This window comes from Pleurodeles waltl, chromosome 1_1 (assembly GCF_031143425.1).
Source record: "Pleurodeles waltl isolate 20211129_DDA chromosome 1_1, aPleWal1.hap1.20221129, whole genome shotgun sequence".
Classification (NCBI taxonomy): domain Eukaryota; kingdom Metazoa; phylum Chordata; class Amphibia; order Caudata; family Salamandridae; genus Pleurodeles; species Pleurodeles waltl.
Genome location: NC_090436.1, coordinates 20,443,877 through 20,463,048, shown reverse-complemented (window position 1 = coordinate 20,463,048; position 19,172 = coordinate 20,443,877). Strand labels below are relative to the sequence as shown.

At 48.8% G+C, this 19,172-nt stretch overlaps 1 protein-coding gene across 1 annotated transcript in view; it reads left to right on the top strand.

The window, feature by feature from the left end:
* Nucleotides 1–19,172, top strand: part of LOC138255404 (dedicator of cytokinesis protein 2-like) — a 1,984,107-nt gene that overhangs the window by 575,154 nt on the left and 1,389,781 nt on the right. Inside the window, exons 21-22 of the mRNA XM_069205837.1 lie at nt 3,016–3,116; nt 16,988–17,122. Coding sequence (XP_069061938.1) covers nt 3,016–3,116; nt 16,988–17,122 — 236 coding nt within the window. The remainder of the gene's footprint in view (nt 1–3,015; nt 3,117–16,987; nt 17,123–19,172) is intronic.

The following is a 19,172-nucleotide window of genomic DNA, read 5'->3' as shown; positions in this document are numbered from 1 at the left end:
TAACCTGCACCACCCCACTATACCGTGCACCATTGCACTCTGCTTCACTGCACTCTACTCTGCACCACTGCACTCTATGCCAATGCACTCTACACCACTGCGCTCAAAACCAATGTACTCTACACCACTGCACTCTATCCCAACTACTCTGTTCCACTGCACTGTACACCACTACATTCTACTCTGAAACATTCTACTCTAATCCACTGCAGTCTACGTCACTGCACGCTGTGCCACTCTACATCATTGGGCTGTATGTGACTGCACTCTGCCACTCTATTCTACTCTCCACCACTGTACTGTATGTCACTGCTCTCTACAGCAATCTACTCTGCAAGACGCTAAGCCACTGCACTCTACGCCAATGCACTCTACACCACTGCACTCTATGCCAATGCACTCTACTCTACTGCACTCAAAGACACTGTACTCTGCAAGTCTGCACTCTCCACCACTGAACTCCATGCTGCTTTGCACCTCTGCACTCTATGCCGGTGCACTCTACCCTGCACCACTCCACTATACCGTGCACCATTGCACTCTGCTTCACTGCACTCTACTCTGCACCACTGCACTCTATGCCAATGCACTCTACACCACTGCACTCTACGCCAATGCACTCTACACCATTGCACTCAAAGACACTCTCCTCTGCAAGACTGCACTCTCCATCACTGAACTCTATGCTGCTTTGCACCTCTGCACTCTATGCCGCTGCACTCTACCCTGCACCACCCCACTATGCCGTGCACCATTGCACTCTACTTCACTGCACTCTGCTCTGCACCACTGCATTCTATGCCAATGCACTCTACACCACTGCACTCGAAGACACTCTACACTACAAGACTGCACTCTCTGCCACTGAACTCTGCACTGCTCTGCACCTCTGCATTCTATGCCACTGCACGCTACTCTGCACCACTCAACTGTACATCAATGCACTCTAGGCTACTGCACTCTATGCCATTCTTTTCTACTCTGCAGCACTGCACTCCATGCCACTGCCCTCTCGGCTACTTTATGCCACTGCACTCTACTAAACTCTACATTTCTGCTCTCTATGCTGCACAACTCCATTTTACCCTGCACCACATCATTCTACTCCGAAACAATCCACTGTAGACCACTGCACTCTGCGCCCCTCTACCCTGTGCCACTCCACTCTATGCCGTTGCATTCTATGCCACTACAGTCTATGCTGTGCCACTCCACTCTGCACCACTCTACTCTACACCATGCTGCTCAATGCCACTGCACTCTACACCAATGCGCTCTACACCACTTTACCACTTTACTCAAAACCAATGCACTCTAAACTGTTGCGCTCTATTGCAATCTACTCTGCACCTGTACTTTACACCACTTCACTACTCAACTTTACAACACCACACTTTACTCCATTAGTTCTACTCCACTCTGACACTCTACTCCACTCTAGTCCAATCCACGTAGAAAGTTCTCGCTTCTCTCAAGCCTCTGACCCACTTCCTTTCTCTCCCTTACCCTACCAGTTTCTGGTGTAAGGGTTACACGTATTGTAATGGTGTTGGAAGGGCAGGGTAAAGTGAACTGCAGACCCAGAAACTACACACTCCTTCAGTGTGTAAAACATGACAGTGTCTGCACCGCGGCCTGGTGACTGGTTCTTTCTGCCTGACGCTTCCTTCATCTGAGGTGACAGCCACACTGCCTCCTACGACAGAGTGCATAGGAGTGCATCTCTGTGGTGTGGTCCTTCACAGAGGGTCTGGCCTTGCACTGAGTACATACTATGGAGAAAGGACCCCTTTCCTTCCCTTAAACAACAGAGAGAGGTTACAGACAAGTAACCTTGCCCACCATGTAACATTACGCACCATGTAACGTTCCATCATGTGCCACTCTGGAGAAGGTGGGTAACCAAATGAGCTCTCTTACCAGCTGATGCACTTAACACATATATCTGCTGAGAAAGCACAGTGGGCAAATGTATTTTCTATAGAAGCCTGTGAGCGACTTGACGGTCACATGTTTAGGACTTATTAGTGCCACTTCAGCTTTTCATCATTCTAAGGTTGATAAAGTGAGTACCACTCACAGAGTGATTATAAACTTCACTATTTACACAGTACTACTTAAAGTCCTACTGAAGCTGCATACCATACAGGGCTACACCTATTAAAATGTAATGTCTCATTCAGTGAAACAAGTTTTGTCTGTGGCTTTCTTTGAATCCTTTATCTGAGAATATGTATGAATGAATGAATTAACCAAGCAGTCTCAACCCAAAGGAGATAGCCATGGAGAGAGCACCTCAAAGCCCCCGTCCTTCGACTGCAAGAGATGTGGCTCCTATTAAGATCCACCGTGTTTGAGGGATCTGGAGAACACATTTGTTGAATAAGTGCCTGTAACTATCTGAATATCGAAGGTTCTAGCAGTGTGGAGACAAATGAGTGACATGCGTCTGAGGAGACTGCCTTTTTGCAGGTCCCCCCCACACTTTCTGCCCCCATTTGGACTACTAGCTGCTGTTTTTTCGACTCTGAGAGTGCACTGAGGCCTGCTATCCAGACGTCAGTGACAGTGTTCAGTCCCTTAACAAAAGTTATGTTGAATTGAGTGTCCCCATTAGGCAAGTACTGACTTACTTATAAGTCCCTAGTATATGGTACCCGGGGTACCCAGGGTATGTAGGCAGAGTGTCCCCTCACAGCTGCACCACTGGTTGTGCCACCCTGTGTGTGACAAAGAGAAAACCTGGCCCCACCTGCCTCTCCAGATTGAAAGGCAGCGTCGCACTGTCAGTTCAACTTTGCCATTACCATTAATGCCAAAACCACCCTATTCCTTAACATTATATATGTTTCCACTACAGGAGGCCTATAGAGCCCTAAGGCAGGAGTAAAGTAGGAAACATATTTTTCATATGTCTAGGCAGCAACACTTCCAAATTGTCATTTTAATGTGGATAAAGGTAACAGCCCCATTGGCTAACACAGGGTTAACCAAATATGTTTCCATCTCCGGTAGGTCTACATCGTGGGCCTTGTGGCTGACAGAAAGTTCCAGCATTTCAACGCAATCCTGGAAGCCTACATCTGCCAGCACTTCAGTGCCACTCTGGCCTACAAGTAAGTTAATATTGGCTCCCTTGCTTCCTGAAACATGGCTGAGATCTCTCTGGGTCCATCTTGTGAGCTGCTGTTCTCCCAGCAGACATCTCGACACATTATGAGTTGTTTTTCTCCCAGTAGACATCTCAACTGTTGTGAGCTGCCCTGCTCTCTGTACACTTCTCAACACCTTGGGTGCTGGTCTTCTCCCAGCAGATATCTCAACACCTTGGGTGCTGCACTTCTCCCAGTAGACATCTTGACACCTTGTGAGGTGCTCTACTCTCAGCAGACTTCTCAACACCTTGGGTGCTGCTCTTCTCCCAGCAGATATCGCAACACCTTGTAAGCTGTGCTTCTCCCAGCAGATATCTCAACACCTTGTGAGCTGCTCTTCTCTCTGTACACATCTCAACACCTTATGTGCTGCTCTTCTTCCAGCAGATATCTCAACACTGCGTAAGCTGTCGTTCTCCCAGTAGATATCTCAACACTGTGTAAGCTGTGCTTCTCCCAGTAGACATCTCAACGCCTTGGGTGCTCCACTTCTCCCAGTAGACATCTTGACACCTTGTGAGGTGCTCTACTCTCAGCAGACTTCTCAACACCTTGTGAGCTGCTCTTCTCCCAGTACACATCTTGACACCTTGTGAGCTGCTGTTCTCCCAGTAGACATCACAACATCTTGTGAGCTACGTTTCTACCAGTAGACATCTCAACACATTGGTGCTGCCCTTCTCCCAGCAGATATCTCGATTCCTTGTTAGCTACTCTTCTCCCAGTTGACATTTCAACACCTTTTAAGCTGTGCTTCTCCCAGGACACATCTCAACATCTTGTGAACTGCTCTTCTCTCAGTACACATCTCAATACCTTGAGTGCTGCACTTCTCCCAGTAGAGATCTTGACACCTTGTGAGGTGCTCTACTGTCAGTAGACATCTCAACACCTTGAGTGCTGCTCTTCTCCCAGCAGATATCTCAACACCTAGTAAGCTGTGCTTCTCCCAGTAGACATCTCAACACCTTGTAAGTTGCTCTTCTCCCAATAGACATACTGAAACCTTGAGTAATGCTCTTCTCCCAGTAGACATCTCAACACCTTGTGAGCTGCTCTTCTCCCAGTAGAAATCCCAACACCTTGTGTGCTACTTTTCTCCCAGTAGACATCTTGACACCTTGTGAGCTTCTGTTTTTCCAGTAGACCTCACAACACATTGTGAGGTGCTTTTCTACCAGTAGACATCTCAACACGTTGGTGCTGCCCTTCTCCCAGCAGATATATCGATTCCTTGTTAGCTACTCTTCTCCCAGTTGACATTTCAACACCTTTTAGGCTGTGCTTCTCCCAGGAGACATCTCAACACCTTGTGAACTGCTCTTCCCCCAGTAAACATATGTACACCTTGGGTGCTGCTTTTCTGCCATCAGATATCTCAACACCTTGTAAGCTGCTCTTCTCCCAGTAGACATTTCAACACCTTGCAAGCTGATCTTCTCCCAATAGACATCTTGACACCGTGTGAGCTGCTCTTTTCCCAGTAGACATCTCAACACCTTGTGAGCTGCTTTTCTACCAGTAGACATCTGAACATGCTGGTGCTGCTTTTCTACCAATAGATATTTCAACAGGTTGGTGCTTCTCTTCTCCCAGGAGACATTTTAAAGCTTTTAAGATGTGCTTCTCTCAGGAGACATCTCAACACCTTGTGAGCTGCTCTTCTCCCAGTAGACATCTCAACAGCTCGTGAACTGCTCTTCTCCCAGTAGACATCTGTACACCTTCGGTGCTGCCTTTCTGCAAGCAGATGTTTCATCACCTTGTGAGCTGCTCTTCTCCCAATAGGCATCTCAACACCTTTTAAGCTGTGCTTCTCACAGGAGACATCCCAACACCTTGTGAACTGCTCTTCTCCCAGTAGATGTCAACATCTTTGGTGTTGCTCTGCTGCAGTTGGCTGTCTCTGCATTTGGTTCTGCTGTGCACTTTCTATTTAGACATATTGTTATGTCGTATATCTTGATTTCAGTGTGGGTTGGTGCTCATTGTAGAGTGTGTGTCAATGTTCTTATTCAGAGTGTACGTTTTTGAGGCATTTCCTCTTCTCAGGTGCAGAAGGTACACCCCGGGTTGCAATAAATCTTACTTACCACCTTCTTGTGGGCTGGAGTCACTGCAAATCTCCCCATCTTGGGTGGGCGCTGCTCTTTCCTAGCGTTCACCACATTGGGTGTGCATTGGTTGAAATAGTTCTTATTTTCCAATCTTGGGGCGTTGGGATCCATTGCTGCCATTTCCTTTACCTACCTCTGTTACACAAAAAGGCTTATATTTAAGGAGCAAAGCAGCAAGAACAATGTCATGAAGAGAGCACTGGAAAGAAGCAGTCCTCCTAGAGGCCTCTAATTGCACAAAATAATTTAGGAATCCAGCTCCTTGATCCCCAAGAGAGGCTAGCAGCAGGTAAATCCATCTCTTGAAGACACCAAAGAACACAAAACAACACAAAGCCAGGACAGACCCAAGACATACTCCTCAAACCCTGAAGACCAGTCAACCCACATTGGAGAAAAACAATGAGACACTTTTCTCTAGGGCCTTATCATGTAGCATCTTCTAGGCGCTATACAGGCAGTGTCGCACTTCGCTCAACATAGAAGTGCTCATCTTCTCTGCATAGGTGGCCAGGGTTCCTTGAGATTTTACGTGTTTTGGGGGTCCCTAGAGCAGGTGATGGGAGCATTGATGTGACCCTCCAATTCACAATATCAGGCCTCAGCATAGAATTGGTTTGCATATTCTCCCTCTTCCTGTACAATATGGCCCAGTTTTAAGAGTGAATAGAACCATCCCGTCACCAAGCGTAATCTCACGGTGAGCTTACACTCATCTACGTTTATTAAACCTCCACACACTATGAATTATCCAGTGGTTAATTTGTGCCAGTGGGCACCACTGCTACTTACAGCAGGGGATCTGGCCTCTTTTTACACCTTCTGCTCTGGTCCAGTCCCCATCTGAGCTGCCAGGGGCGGCAGAGTTGTCCTTACTTTTGTTCTTGCAAGCTTAGAAGTAGAAAAAGGACTGTCAGTTGAGTGTTTTGGCAGTCCTTCTTCTATTTCCATGAACCAAAATGGCAATGACATTAGTGGCATTGCTGTTTCTCCTGTCCAGCATGCCCATCCTTGGTACGCTCTGAAGATCTCTCTAGTGCAGTGGACCTTACCAGGCTGGTCTCAAGTTGTTTTGGTGCTTCAGGAGATATTGTCATTTTTAGCACAGTTTCTTTTCATTTTGCAACTGTGTACCCAACCTTCTGTTCAGTGGGTTCAAGAGTGGTCTTCTTCTGTGACTGCTGTATGAAATACACACAGACTGATCTCAGTAAACACGTGTGTTTACAGGGACTCACTGGCATTACATGACCAGGTCCTGTGCTCCTCTCACAGACACTGAGGTTACACAACTCATTACATGCCATTGACTGTCTTCTTAAACAAAAAGGGTGAAACTCCAGAAACACTTCATCATGTTTGGTATAGACATAGCGAATGATATTTGCATTTTTTTATTTTTTTTTAATTGATAAGACATAACCTTATCTCATGCAAACCTCAGGGAAAGACTGAGTCAGGCTCCACCACCATCTCAGAGAGTCAGTCAGGGGCGAGCCCCTGTCAAGTTCCAACTTAGTCAACTCCAACTTTGGGTAAGACACCTTAACAGCTGCCTACTATGGATTGAAAGAGAGTTAAATCCCTATTTGGGGCAGTGTAAAAAGACTCCTCTAATCCACTAGGACAGATATGTGCTGGGAGACCCACTGGAGTCTTCTCCAAGCGGCAGAAGCTAGCAACTTAACCTCCGAAGCAACTTTCACTGAGTCACTGTAAATGGCCAGGGTATACCCCGACGTGGGTCCCTTGCTCGCTGTGCCACTGGATTCAAGCTAGCCTGGCTGATGAGGGGTGATACCCTAAAATCAATCCCAGGATGCTTGTTTCAGGTCCAGGAAGGACCTGGCCTTGCAGTTCAGGCTGGAATATTCCCATGAGGAGCAGGGTCAAGACCTCTTTAAGTGGCAGAAGCCAGTAACTTAACACCTGAAGGAAATTTTACTCAGTCACTGTAAGTGGCCAGGGTATGCCCAGACGTGGGTCCCTTGCACTCTGTGCCACTGGATTCAAGCTATCCTGGCTGACGAGGGGTGATACCCCAAAACCAGTCCAGGGATGCCTGTTTCCGTTCTTGCGACGACCTGGCTTGGCAGTTCAGGCTGGAATGTTCCCATGAGGAGCAGGGTCAAGACTAATTTGCATATGACTGGGTCCAAACTGGAATGGCGTGGCAAGTACAAAAACAATGGATTTAGTCCCAGATCTGTGACCTGGGGCTGAATGTTTGACATTGTTCAGAATTCTGTCCATCATCTGTTCTTTTTACAGTTGTCACCCTAAGTGGCCAATGTATGCCCAGATATGGGTTCCTTGCTTACTGTGCCACTGGATTCAATCTTGCCTGGCTGATTAGGGGTGATACTCTGAAACCAGTCCCGGGATGCCTGTTTCCATTCCACGGAGGACCTGGCTTGGCAATTCGAGCTAGACTGTTCCTGTGAGGAACAGGGTCAAGACTGATTTGCATATGGTTTGGTCCAAACTGGGGCAGCATGGTGTGCAAAAGAACAATGAATTTAACCCAGATCTGTGACTGGGGTGAATGTTTGAAAAGTTTTAGCACTCCATCCACCATCCTTTTGTGTTGCTAAAGTCACTGTAAGTGGCCAGGCGTGGGTCACTTGCTCGCTGCACCACTGAATTCAAGCTAGCCTAGCTTCTGAGGGTGAGGCCCTAAAACCAGTCCCAGGATGAATGTTTCTAGTCCAGGGAGGACCTGCCCTGGTAGTTCAGGCTGGACTATTCACCTGGGAAGCAGGGTCAAGACTTATTTGAATATGGCTGGGTCCAAATTTGGGTGGCATGGTGAGCAAAAGAACAATGGATTTAACCCAGATCTGTGACTGGGGGGGAGTGTTTGAAAAGTTTCAGCAGTCTGGCCATCATCCTTTTGTATTGCTAAAGGAGCTTTCTCTCAGCCTAGCCATTCGGGCTCAGGAACATATGAGCCTGTCACATGGTGAGAGAGACACATTGCCTGTACCAGTGAGGAAGCACCTGCTGGATTATTTGGGAGCAGGGGGACGGCCCCCCAGCGGAGATGAAGATCCTGTACTGCTCCCAAATAATACTGCAGATACCCCCCTCATTGGTCCAGGCATTGCGTCTCTCCCACCATGTGTAATCTCTGATGATGTCTACTGATGTAGGGTCTCCCCATGCCAGAGGTTCAGTGAGATATAACACCACTCCGTCTAACTCTTGGAGAAACCTTCTCAGGGTGCTGGTCATGACATCATCAGGGGGTTTTCCTCTCGGCAGAGACCTCTATCCTACAGACTGATGTCACTTTGTTCAGTTTCCCTTGTTCACTCTATAATCCGCATTAGAACATTCGAATGTTGGCATGTCCATTGAAGACAATGGACTGCTGCGGGCTTTTACAGGCCGGTAAAAGCCCGCAGCGCCAACATTCCAATGTTCGCTTTGTTCACAGCAACAGCTGTGAACAAAGCCTCAGGGAGCCCGAGGGGATTTAAATCCCCTCGGGCTCCGTGAATTTTTTTTTTTTTTAATAGAACATTCTGCCCTGTGTGGCAGAATGTTCTAAAAGCCTTAGAACCCGCCGTAGCTCGGGCTCTACCGGCTATTAAAGTCCCTCTCCCTTGTTAAATTCCCTCGCCTTCGGCTCGGGCATTTAACGCGGGGAGCGGGCCTTTAATAGCCGGTAGAGCCCGCTACGGCGGGTTTACATTGGAACGTTGGGAGCTCCACTGAAGACACTGGAGTAGCTCTGGGCTTCTAATGGCTGGTAAAAGCCTGGAGCGCCAACATTCCAATGTTTGTTTTTGCCAGCAACAGCTGTGAACAAAGGCCTCATGGAGCCCGAAAGGGATTTCAACCCCCTTGGGCTCCCCGAGGCCCTTGTTTTATTTATTAGAACATTCTGCCCTCTAGTGGCGGATTGCTCTAATAGCCTTACAGCCCTCCATTGCTGGGTTATACCGGCCATTAAATGCCAGCTCCCTTGTTAAAGGTGCTTGCCTTCGGCTCGGGCCTTTACCGCTGGAGAGGACCATTATTGGCTGGCATAGCGCTCTACAGCGGGCTATAAGGCTATATTAGAACATTCTGCCCTCTAGTGGTGGAATGTTCCAATAGCCTTATAGCCCTCTGTAGCTGGGCTACACCGGACATTAAAAGTCTGCTCCCTTCTAAAAAGGCTCCTGCCTTGGGCTCGGGCCTTTAACACTGGAGCGGACCATTAATGGTCGGCATAGACCTCTACGGCGCGCTATTGGGCTATCTTAGAACATTCTGCCCTGATGGGGCGGAATGTTCTAAATAGCTTTATAGCCCACCATAGCTGGGCTATACCGGCTATTAAAGGCCCGCTCTTTTGTTAAAGGCCCTAGAATTTGGTTAGGGCCTTTAACGCACGGGGGGCTATAAAGCTATATGAAAATCTTCCTCTTTCCATTATCCACTGTAACACCGCTTATCCTTGTCTGAATATCACCTGATATAAATACTCTGTCCTAAATACAATTTAAAAAACATTGCCTTGTTGGAGATAATAATAGAACATTTCAAGAGATCTGGAAGACATGGCAAGAGCATTTTCAACGACTAACACATGGAACTATCCCAAAGGAGGCGGATACTAAACAACAGGACTATCTCGGGGTGGCCTGTAACCTGATATTAGCCATACTTTACTAGGAATATATTTAGATATGAGCAGCACCTTATTCTGATGACCTGCCTTAATTCACACATATATGTATTTGAAATGCTAATACAATGTTTTGTATCAAAAAGGTAGAAAATGTCCACAAACTGGTGTGATATTTATGTAAACAATATTTAGGATACAATATTTGTTGGAGATGATATTTCTGAGAATGATCACAATCCCTTTAGACTGACTGGCCAACAACACATCGATTCAACCACACTCATGATCCAGTTGCTCTTATGAGATTTACAGTGACAGCCAATCACAGCACAGAATCACCATCTCCATCCCTTGAATCACCTTCCAATCACAAATTGGATCACCTTACAGATCTCACAATCCTGTGAAAACCTGGGGATTTCCATGGCAGAGTTGACCAATCACAGCTCAGGCCTGCACAGGAATTGATGTATACTCCTTTGAGCAAGTTCCTCCTCCTCGTTCTTCTGTCTGTTGTGCAGAGGCCAGGCTAGTCCTGAACAAAGTCCATAACCAGAACTTTATGGCGCAAGGGGTGTACCTTAGAACCTACCGCTGACAGTAAGCAACAACCCTCCCTAACTCAGACCACCCTTTACACAAGGTTGTCAACCGAAATTAGAGTTGGGTGGTCAGAGGAAAACCTCTGATTTCTGGAAGAATTTCCCCCACCTTGATAACGCTTACATAAATTAAATACCCTAGCTGGATTAATCTCTGGGCACACTGTCCCCTCCAGAAAAGGAAAGAGTTTCCATTGAGACAGCGGGTACTTGAAACCCTATGGGTGATTAGCCGTGCTCCACAAATCTATGATTGATTGAAATCTATGATTGATTGTTACCACCCATCTCTAAATTATGACTTTGTCAAAGTACAAAGACAGATGGCTTGTAACTTTGTGCATTTTTTAAAACAAGTTAGCCAACTTTGCTAACTGTCAAGCTGAAATTTTTTTAAAACTCATCCGAAGGGGCCTTGCCCTGTAGTAGGCATCTTCTCTCCTCCTTGCAGAGTCAATTCATTCACTCATGCTCTTCGCGGCTTTGTGTTTTCCTTCTTTTCCCACTGCTGGTGGAAGCTGGGCGTGACTTCCGGGTTGGTAAGGAGATCATGTGACTGAGCAATGGCCGTTGGGTTTTTCCACTGCCACTCAGGTGAATAATAAATCCTCTAAGTAAATAAAAGTTCCACAAATCTAATAAATCGTCATTTCTCTAGCCAGGAATCACTACTGTTCTAAGGTAAATATGCCCATATGGGTATGAAATATATTATAGCCTAAGACATCATTTCATTTTCTGTGTCCTCAAACTCCTCACCAGCGCCAGGATAGCGCTCCTGGTTAGATGGGCGCTTTAAAAATTCACTTGATAAGATGAGATAGGATAAGATAGCATAAGTAAAGATAAGATTTTATATCTATCTATCTATCTATCTATCTATCTATAGATATATATATATATATATCGTCACTGAACTCTTTCTTCATGGTCACTGATTTTGGTTTCAACATTTGATTCCCATAAGTGTGCTCTTAAGTACTCCTTACTGAAATTATATTTACACCATAGTAATTAGGACAATGTTGGTAATTGCACGTTACTCTTTGGACATGAAACGACTGAAAACTACACAATTATGCCTGATCATATAATGTAAAGTAATGTGGGCACAATTGCCTGCGCGAAAAGCCCAGGAACGGAGCCCGAGCGTACGCTGGCTGCTGGGGTTCGTGTTCTGTTGCTATTTAATTAACACAAAATGCATCCTGTGGGCCATTTTGGACGCGATGGCGCAGTTTGGGGAATAGAGCCATGTGCTGGGTTAATCTGCTCGCTGAATTGTGCTGTAATTTTGCTTAATTACTATACAGAAAATTACGCGACTGTCTCCCACCCTCAATCCTGAGCCAAATGGGACTATGTTGCCAAAATTGGCAGAACTCACTGTACACATCTCCAGGAGAGGTATCTTTCGGAGTATATTGACACAAATGAAAGGTGAGCGAGAAGACGTAACATTTTATGAAAAATCTCGAACTTTTAGCTTAATTAATTTCCAGGCACGTCAAACTCTTGCACAGATCTTTAAATGTTAAGTTAAAAAGGCATTTTTTGCTGTAATGTTTAAATTACTTTGTACGAGAAGCATTATCGGTGGCGGACCAGTGAGATACCCAAACTCCACTGAGATCTTGGCAGAGGTAGAAGTCTCCGCCCTCCACCAGCACCTTCCGTTCGTCACTTCCTCTTCAGTTCACGTCTGTTATGGAGGTCCAGTCTGGACGCATCAGAGGGGGCTTCGCCTTGGTAGCCCACTGCGTGCCAAGGATGGAAAGTGAATGTCTCATCAGCAGGGGACGTGGGCGAACTTTTTATTCACTGGGGAAAATAGTCTATGCAGAATTTTAGCACCAAAACCATCCCCACCATTACCCCCACCACCACAGCATTTGTACTTGGCTGTGTTTGCATGCAAGCTTCACTCTGTAAAAGCCAGACCTATTGGCTTTGCCAATGCTTGCTGTTTTGGCCTCTGATAGTCACCCTTGCTTTACTTCTTCCCCCCCTTCCCGCTATGCCATTCTTCCTCTCCTGTTTTTTTAACATTCGTTGCACCCCTCTGTTTCCTGGTCCTCTCTTCTGGTTGGGGGTGCCATTAGGGAAGAAAACAGTCTACTGCGAAGCAACTTGTTCCAAAATGAGGCCCTATTCCCTCCTGTTGTTCATTTTTTGTTTTTATTCAAATAGTTTGTCAATTCCAATTTTTCTGGGTATTGTATAGACTTCTAGTGTCTTTTAATTCTTTTGGTCTGGACCTTGGATTCAGAACTAGCTCCTCAACTCTTGGCCATTTTGCTCTTTTCTAAACTTGAGCTGTCAGTCTTCCTTCTGCAGAATGGATTTCTCCAATTAGCTGTGGGTGTAGTTTCCCTGCTTCAGCTATATTACCTAGCCTGAGGGCTTTGTAAGATAATTGCTAATTTAGTGAACCAGCTAATGCAAAAACATTCTTATGAAAAACAAGCATTAGCAAAGCCGATAACTTTTGCATTTGAGACCTATTGGCTTTGCCAAATAATTTTTAGCAATGCTAGACTGCATCCCCGAAGCTGTGAAGCATAGATAAAGCTGAACCAGAAAAAAATGTGCTATTAGAGTGTGCCTACATTTTTTTTAGGCACATGCACCACACATGCGTGCACCTGCAAAATGATGACTTGAATCAGTAAAAAAACAAACAAATAAGAAGTGCTTAACCGTTCTTTTTTTTTGCAAAGTGGGTAGTAGAAGCAGTATGGAGGGTGAAGGTGGGGGAAGCAACGCAGAGAGCGCAGATGGTGGGAAGCAACGCCGAGAGCACAGGTGGAGGGAAGCAACGCAGAGAGCGCAGGTGGGGGAAGCAACACAGAGCGCAGGTGGGGGAAGCAACACAGAGCGCAGGTGGGGGAAACACCGTAGAGAGCGCAGGTGGGGGAAGCAACGCAGAGAGTGCAGGTGGGGGAAGCAACGCAGAGGGCAGGTGGGGAAAGCAACACAGTGAGCGCAGGTGGAGAGAAGCAACAAAGAGCGCAGGTGAGGGAAGCAACACAGAGCGCAGGTGGAGGAAACAACACAGAGAGCTCAGGTGGGGGAAGTAACACAGAGGGCAGGTGGGGAAAGCAACACAGTGAGCGCAGGTGGACAGAAGCAACAAAGAGCGCAGGTGAGGGAAGCAACACAGAGCGCAGGTGGAGGAAACAACACAGAGAGCTCAGGTGGGGGAAGTGACACAGAGAGCTCAGGTGGAGGGAAGCAACACAGAGAGCGCAGGTGGGGAAAGCAACACAGAGAGCGTAGGTGGGGGAAGCAACACAGAGAGTGTAGGTGGAGAAAGCAACACAGAGAGCGCAGGTGGGGGAAGCAACACAGAGAGTGTAGGTGGAGAAAGCAACACAGAGAGCGCAGGTGGGGGAAGCAACACAGAGAATGTAGGTGGAGAAAGCAACACAGAGAGCGCAGGTGGGGGAAGCAACACAGAGAGCGCAGGTTGGGGAAGGGACACAGAGAGCGCAGGTGGGGGAAGCAACACAGAGAGCGCAGGTGGAGAGGAGTAACGCAGAGGGCGCGGGTGGAGGAAGCACCACAGAGAGCGCAGGTGGATGGGCGCAACACAGAGAGCTCATGGGGAGGGAAGCAACACAGAAGGTGTGGGTGGACGGAAGCAATACAGAAGTTGTGGGTGGAGGGAGGCAACACAGAGAACGCAGGTGGGGGAAGCAACACAGAGAGCGCAGTTTTGGGAAGGGACACAGAGAGCGCAGGTGCGGGAAGCAACACAGAGAGCGCAGTTTGGGGAAGTGACACAGAGAGCGCAGGTGGGGAAAGCAACACAGAGAGCGCAGTTGGGGGAAGCAACACAGAGAGAGCAGGTGTGGAAAGCAACACAGAGAGCGCAGGTGGGGAAGCAACACAGAGCACAGGTTGGGAGAAGGGACACAGAGAGCACAGGCGGAGGGAAGCAACACAGAGAGCGCAGGTGAAGGGAAGCAACACAGAGAGCACAGGTGGAGGGGAGTAACGCAGAGGGTGCGGGCGGAGGAAGCACCACAGAGAGCTCAGGTGGAGGGAAGCAACACAGAGATCGCAGGTGGGGAAAGCAACACAGAGAGCGCAGGTGGGGGAAGCAACACAGAGAGCGCAGGTTGGGGAAAGGACATAGAGAGTGCAGGCGGAGGGAAGCAACACAGAGAGCGCAGGTGGAGGGAAGCAACACGGAGAGCGCAGGTGGAGGGAAGCAACACAGAGAGCACAGGTGGAGGGAAGCAACACAGAAAGTGTTGGTGGAGGGAAGCAACACAGAGAGCGTAGGTGGGGGAAGCGACACAGATTGCAGGGGGGAAGCAACACAGAGAGATCAGGTGGAGAGAAGCAACGCAGAGAGCGCAGGTGGGGGGAAGCAACACAGAGAGCGCAGGTGGGGGAAGCAACACAGAGAGTGCAGTTTTGGGAAGCGACACAGAGGGCGCAGGTGGAGGGAAGCAACACAGAGAGCACAGATGGAGGGAAGCAACAGAGAGAGAGCAGGTGGGGAAGCGACACAGAGCGCAGGGGGGAAGCAACACAGAGAGATCAGGTGGAGAGAAGCAACACAGAGAGAGGAGGTGCTGAAGCAACACTGAGAGCTCAGGTGGAGGGAAGCAACATAGAATGTGTGGGTGGAGGGAAGCTACACAGAGAGCGCAGGTGGAAAAGCAACACAGAGAGTGCAGGTGGAGGGAAGCAACATGGAGAATGCAAGCTGAGGGAAGCAACACAGAGAGCACAGGTGAGGGAAGGAACACGGAGAGCACAGGTGGAGGGAAGCAACACAGAGAGCGCAGGTGGAGGGAAGCAACACGGAGAATGCAAGCGGAGGGAAGCAACATAGAGAGCACAGATGAGGGAAGCAACACAGAGAGCACAGGTGGAGGGAAGCAACACAGAGAGCGCAGGTTTGGGAAGCGACACAGAGAGCGCAGGTGGAGGGAAGCAACACAGAGAGCTCAGGTGGAGAGAAGCAACACAGAGAGCACAGGTGGAGTGAAGCAATACAGAGTGCGCAGGTGGGGGAAGCAACACAGAGAGCGCAGTTGGAGGGACGCAACACAGAGAGTGCAGGTGGAGTGAACCAACACAGAGAGTGCAGGTGGAGGGAAGCAATACAGAGTGTGCAGGTGGAGGGGAGTAACATAGAGGGTGAGGGTGGAGGGGAGTAACACAGAGGGTGCGGGTGGGGGAAGCAACACAGCGAGCGCAGGTAGAGGGGAGTAACACAGGGTGCGGGTGGGAAAAGCAACACAGAGAGAGCAGTTGGAGAGGTGTAACGCAGAGGGTGCAGGTGGGGGAAGCAACAAAGACAGCGCAGGTGGAGGGAAGCAACACAGAGGGTAAGGGTGGGGGAAGCAACACAGAGAGTGCAGCTGAAGGGAAGTAACACAGAAGGTGCGGGTGGAGGGAAGCAACACGGAAGGTGCGGATGGAGGGAAGCAACACGGAAAGCGCAGGTGGAGGGAAGCAACACAGAGAGCGCAGGTGGAGGGAAGCAACACAGAAAGTGCAGGTGGAGGGAAGCAACAGCGAGAGTGCAGGTGGAGGGGAGTAACACAGAGGGTGAGAGTGGAGGGGAGTAACACAGAGGGTGCGGGTGTGGAAAGCAACACAGCGAGCGCAGGTGGAGGGGAGTAACACAGAGGGTGCAGGTGGAGCGGAGTAACACAGAGGGTGCAGGTGGAGGGAAGCAACACGGAAGGTGTGGGTGGAGGCAATTAACACGGAAGGTGCAGGTGGAGGGAAGCAACACGGAAGGTGCAGGTAGATTGAAGCAAAGCAGAAGATGTGGGTGGGTGAACCTATATAGAGTTCACAAGCTACATGGAGGGTGGGGAAAAACACAACAGGGGTGAGAGAGCAGGTAACATGGAGCACAGGGAGGTAGGGGTAGAAGCACGCAGCAAGAAAGCAGTGGGGAAAAGCATGCGAAGGCGAGCACAACATGGAGTGTTACAAGGGAGAAGCACACTGGTGAGAGAGAGAGCAACACACAGTGCAGTGGAGAGGGGAAAAAAACAAGAGGGAGACAACTGGAAAACACATGCACTGTCATTGGCTTGTTAACCAAAAGGAAACAAGTAGTGGCTGAAAAGTAAGCAGTGGAAGGACACAAGTGATAACTGGACACAAGTTAGGGGGAGGGGCGAACACAAGAAGAGGAATGAAAGCCCACACAAGCTAACGAATGAAGAGCAAGAAAACGAGAGTGAGAGTAAAGTCAACCAATGGCAAGTGGTGGCCGAGCCGTGAGCCCACTGTAGGCTGGAATTAGATGTTTCATAGAAAACCACAGCCTTTGCTCTCTGGTAAGCGAGACCTAACCATTCAATGGCAGAGCTGTTCCTGAAAGCCTCTCTACTGATAAAAATTTGGCATTCATCTCCTTCTCTCATGTTTATAGCACATTTTAAATGTTTGCCTCTCCTCTGTCCCCTCCTGATGGTTTCCTTCTCTCATCTTTGATTGTCTCACCCCTTCCAGGAAGCTGATTGCTGTGCTGACGTCGTACATGAGAATGGCCAGCCGAGGGGAGTTTTGTGACAAACTCCTGCGCACCTTTAAGGCCCTGGAGTACATTTTCAAGTTTATTGTGCGCTCCAGGAGACTCTTCTCCCAGTAAGTACCATGGCTTTTCCTCTAGGTGGCAGTGTTGGTCCTGCAGAGTGTGACCTGTCTCCCCCACTGTGTCCCAAAGACCAGGTTCTTAGGCTCAGCAGCCGTGAGGGAGTTACAAAGACCAAGCTCTTAGGCTGAGCGGCCTTGAGGGAGTTACAAAGACCAGGCTCTTCGGCTCAGCAGCCGTGAGGGAGTTACAAAGACCAAGCTCTTAGGCTGAGCGGCCTTGAGGGAGTTACAAAGACCAGGCTGTTAGGCAGAGCAGCTGTGAGGGAGTTATAAAGACCAGGCTCTTAGGCTGAGCAGCCGTGAGGGAATTACAAAGACCAGGCTCTTAGGCTGAGCAGCCATGAGGGAGTTACAAAGACCAGGCTGTCAGGCTGAGCTGCTGTGTGGGAGTTACAAAGACCAAGCTGTTAGGCAGAGCGACCGCAAAGGAGTAACAAAGATCAGGCTCTTAGGCTGAGCTGCCGTGAGGGATTCCCAAAGACCAGGCTCGTAGGCTGAGCAGCTGTGAGGGAGTTACAAAGACCAGACTCTCGGGCATAGCAGCCACGAGGGAGTCCCAAACACCAGACTCTTAGGCTGAGCGGCCACAACGGAATTCCAAAGACCAGGCTCTTAGGCTCAGTAGCTGTGAGGGAGTCCCAAAGACCAAGCTGTTAGTCTAAACAAGTGTGAAGGAGTTTTAAAGACCAAGCTCTGAGGGTGAGCGGCCATAAGGGAGTTACAAAGACCAGGCTCCTAGGCAGAGCAGCCGTGATGGCGTTCCTAAGACCTGGCTCTTAGGATGAGCAGCCGTGAGGGAGTCCCAAAGACCAGACTCTTAGGTAGAGCAGCCGTGAGGGAGTCCCAAAGACCAGACTCTTAGGTAGAGCGGCCATGACTCTTATGTAGAGCGGCCGTGAGGGAGTCCCAAAGACCAGACTCTTAAGTGGAGCGACTGTGACTCTTAGGATGAGCGGCCGTGAGGGAGTCCCAAAGACCAGACTCTTAGGTAGAGCGGCCGTGAGGGAGTCCCAAAGACCAGACTCTTAGGTAGAGCGGCCGTGAGGGAGTCCCAAAGACCAGACTCTTAGGATGAGCGGCCGTGAGGGAGTCCCAAAAACTAGACTCTTACGCAGAGCGGCCGTGAAGGAGTCCCAAAGACCAGACTCTTAGGTAGAGCGGCCGTGAGGGAGTCCCAAAGACCAGACTCTTAGGTGGAGCGGCCATGACTCTTAGGATGAGCGGCCGTGAGGGAGTCCCAAAGACCAGACCCTTAGATAGAGCGGCCGTGAGGGAGTCCAAAGACCAGACTCTTAGGTAGAGCGGCCGTGAAGGAGTCCCAAAGACTAGACTCTTAGGATGAGCGGCCGTGAGGGAGTCGCAAAGACTGGACTCTTACGTAGAGCAGCCGTGAGGGAGTCCCAAAGACCAGACTCTTAGGTAGAGCGGCCGTGAGGGAGTCCCAAAGACCAGACTCTTAGGTAGAGCGGCCGTGAGGGAGTCCCAAAGACCAGACTCTTAGGTAGAGCGGCTGTGAGGGAGTCTCAAAGACCAGACTCTTAGGTGGAGCGGCCGTGACTCTTAGGTGGAGCGGCTGTGACTCTTAGGTGGAGCGGCCGTGAGGGACTGTGAAGACATGAACATCAGTGTTGGTCCACATTCTGGAGCAGTAGTGGAAGCTGTAGGGTAGATTGGAAAGGGTAGGTCAGGTAAGGGCAAAGCCTTAGTAGCAGAGGGTGATAGCAGCACTTACAAGGAAGAGCTCAGGAGGCTTTTTACTCTGATATTGTTCCTTTTTGACTTGATGTATGTATGTATGTATCTATGTATGCATGTATGAATGCATGTATGAGTGTATGTATATGGTATGTCTATAGCCCAAACCTAGCCAAAAGGAAGCAGACCGTTGTACACTGTTAAAAGGAATCTGGAAGTAGGGGTGTATGAAATTCATGTAATTTACTTTTGGGTAATTCCGCAAAATTAAGGCTTAATTACGTGTAATTATGTGAAAATGCAAATGCATCATTTTGTGCCTCATTTTAGATTGAAATGTGTCCTC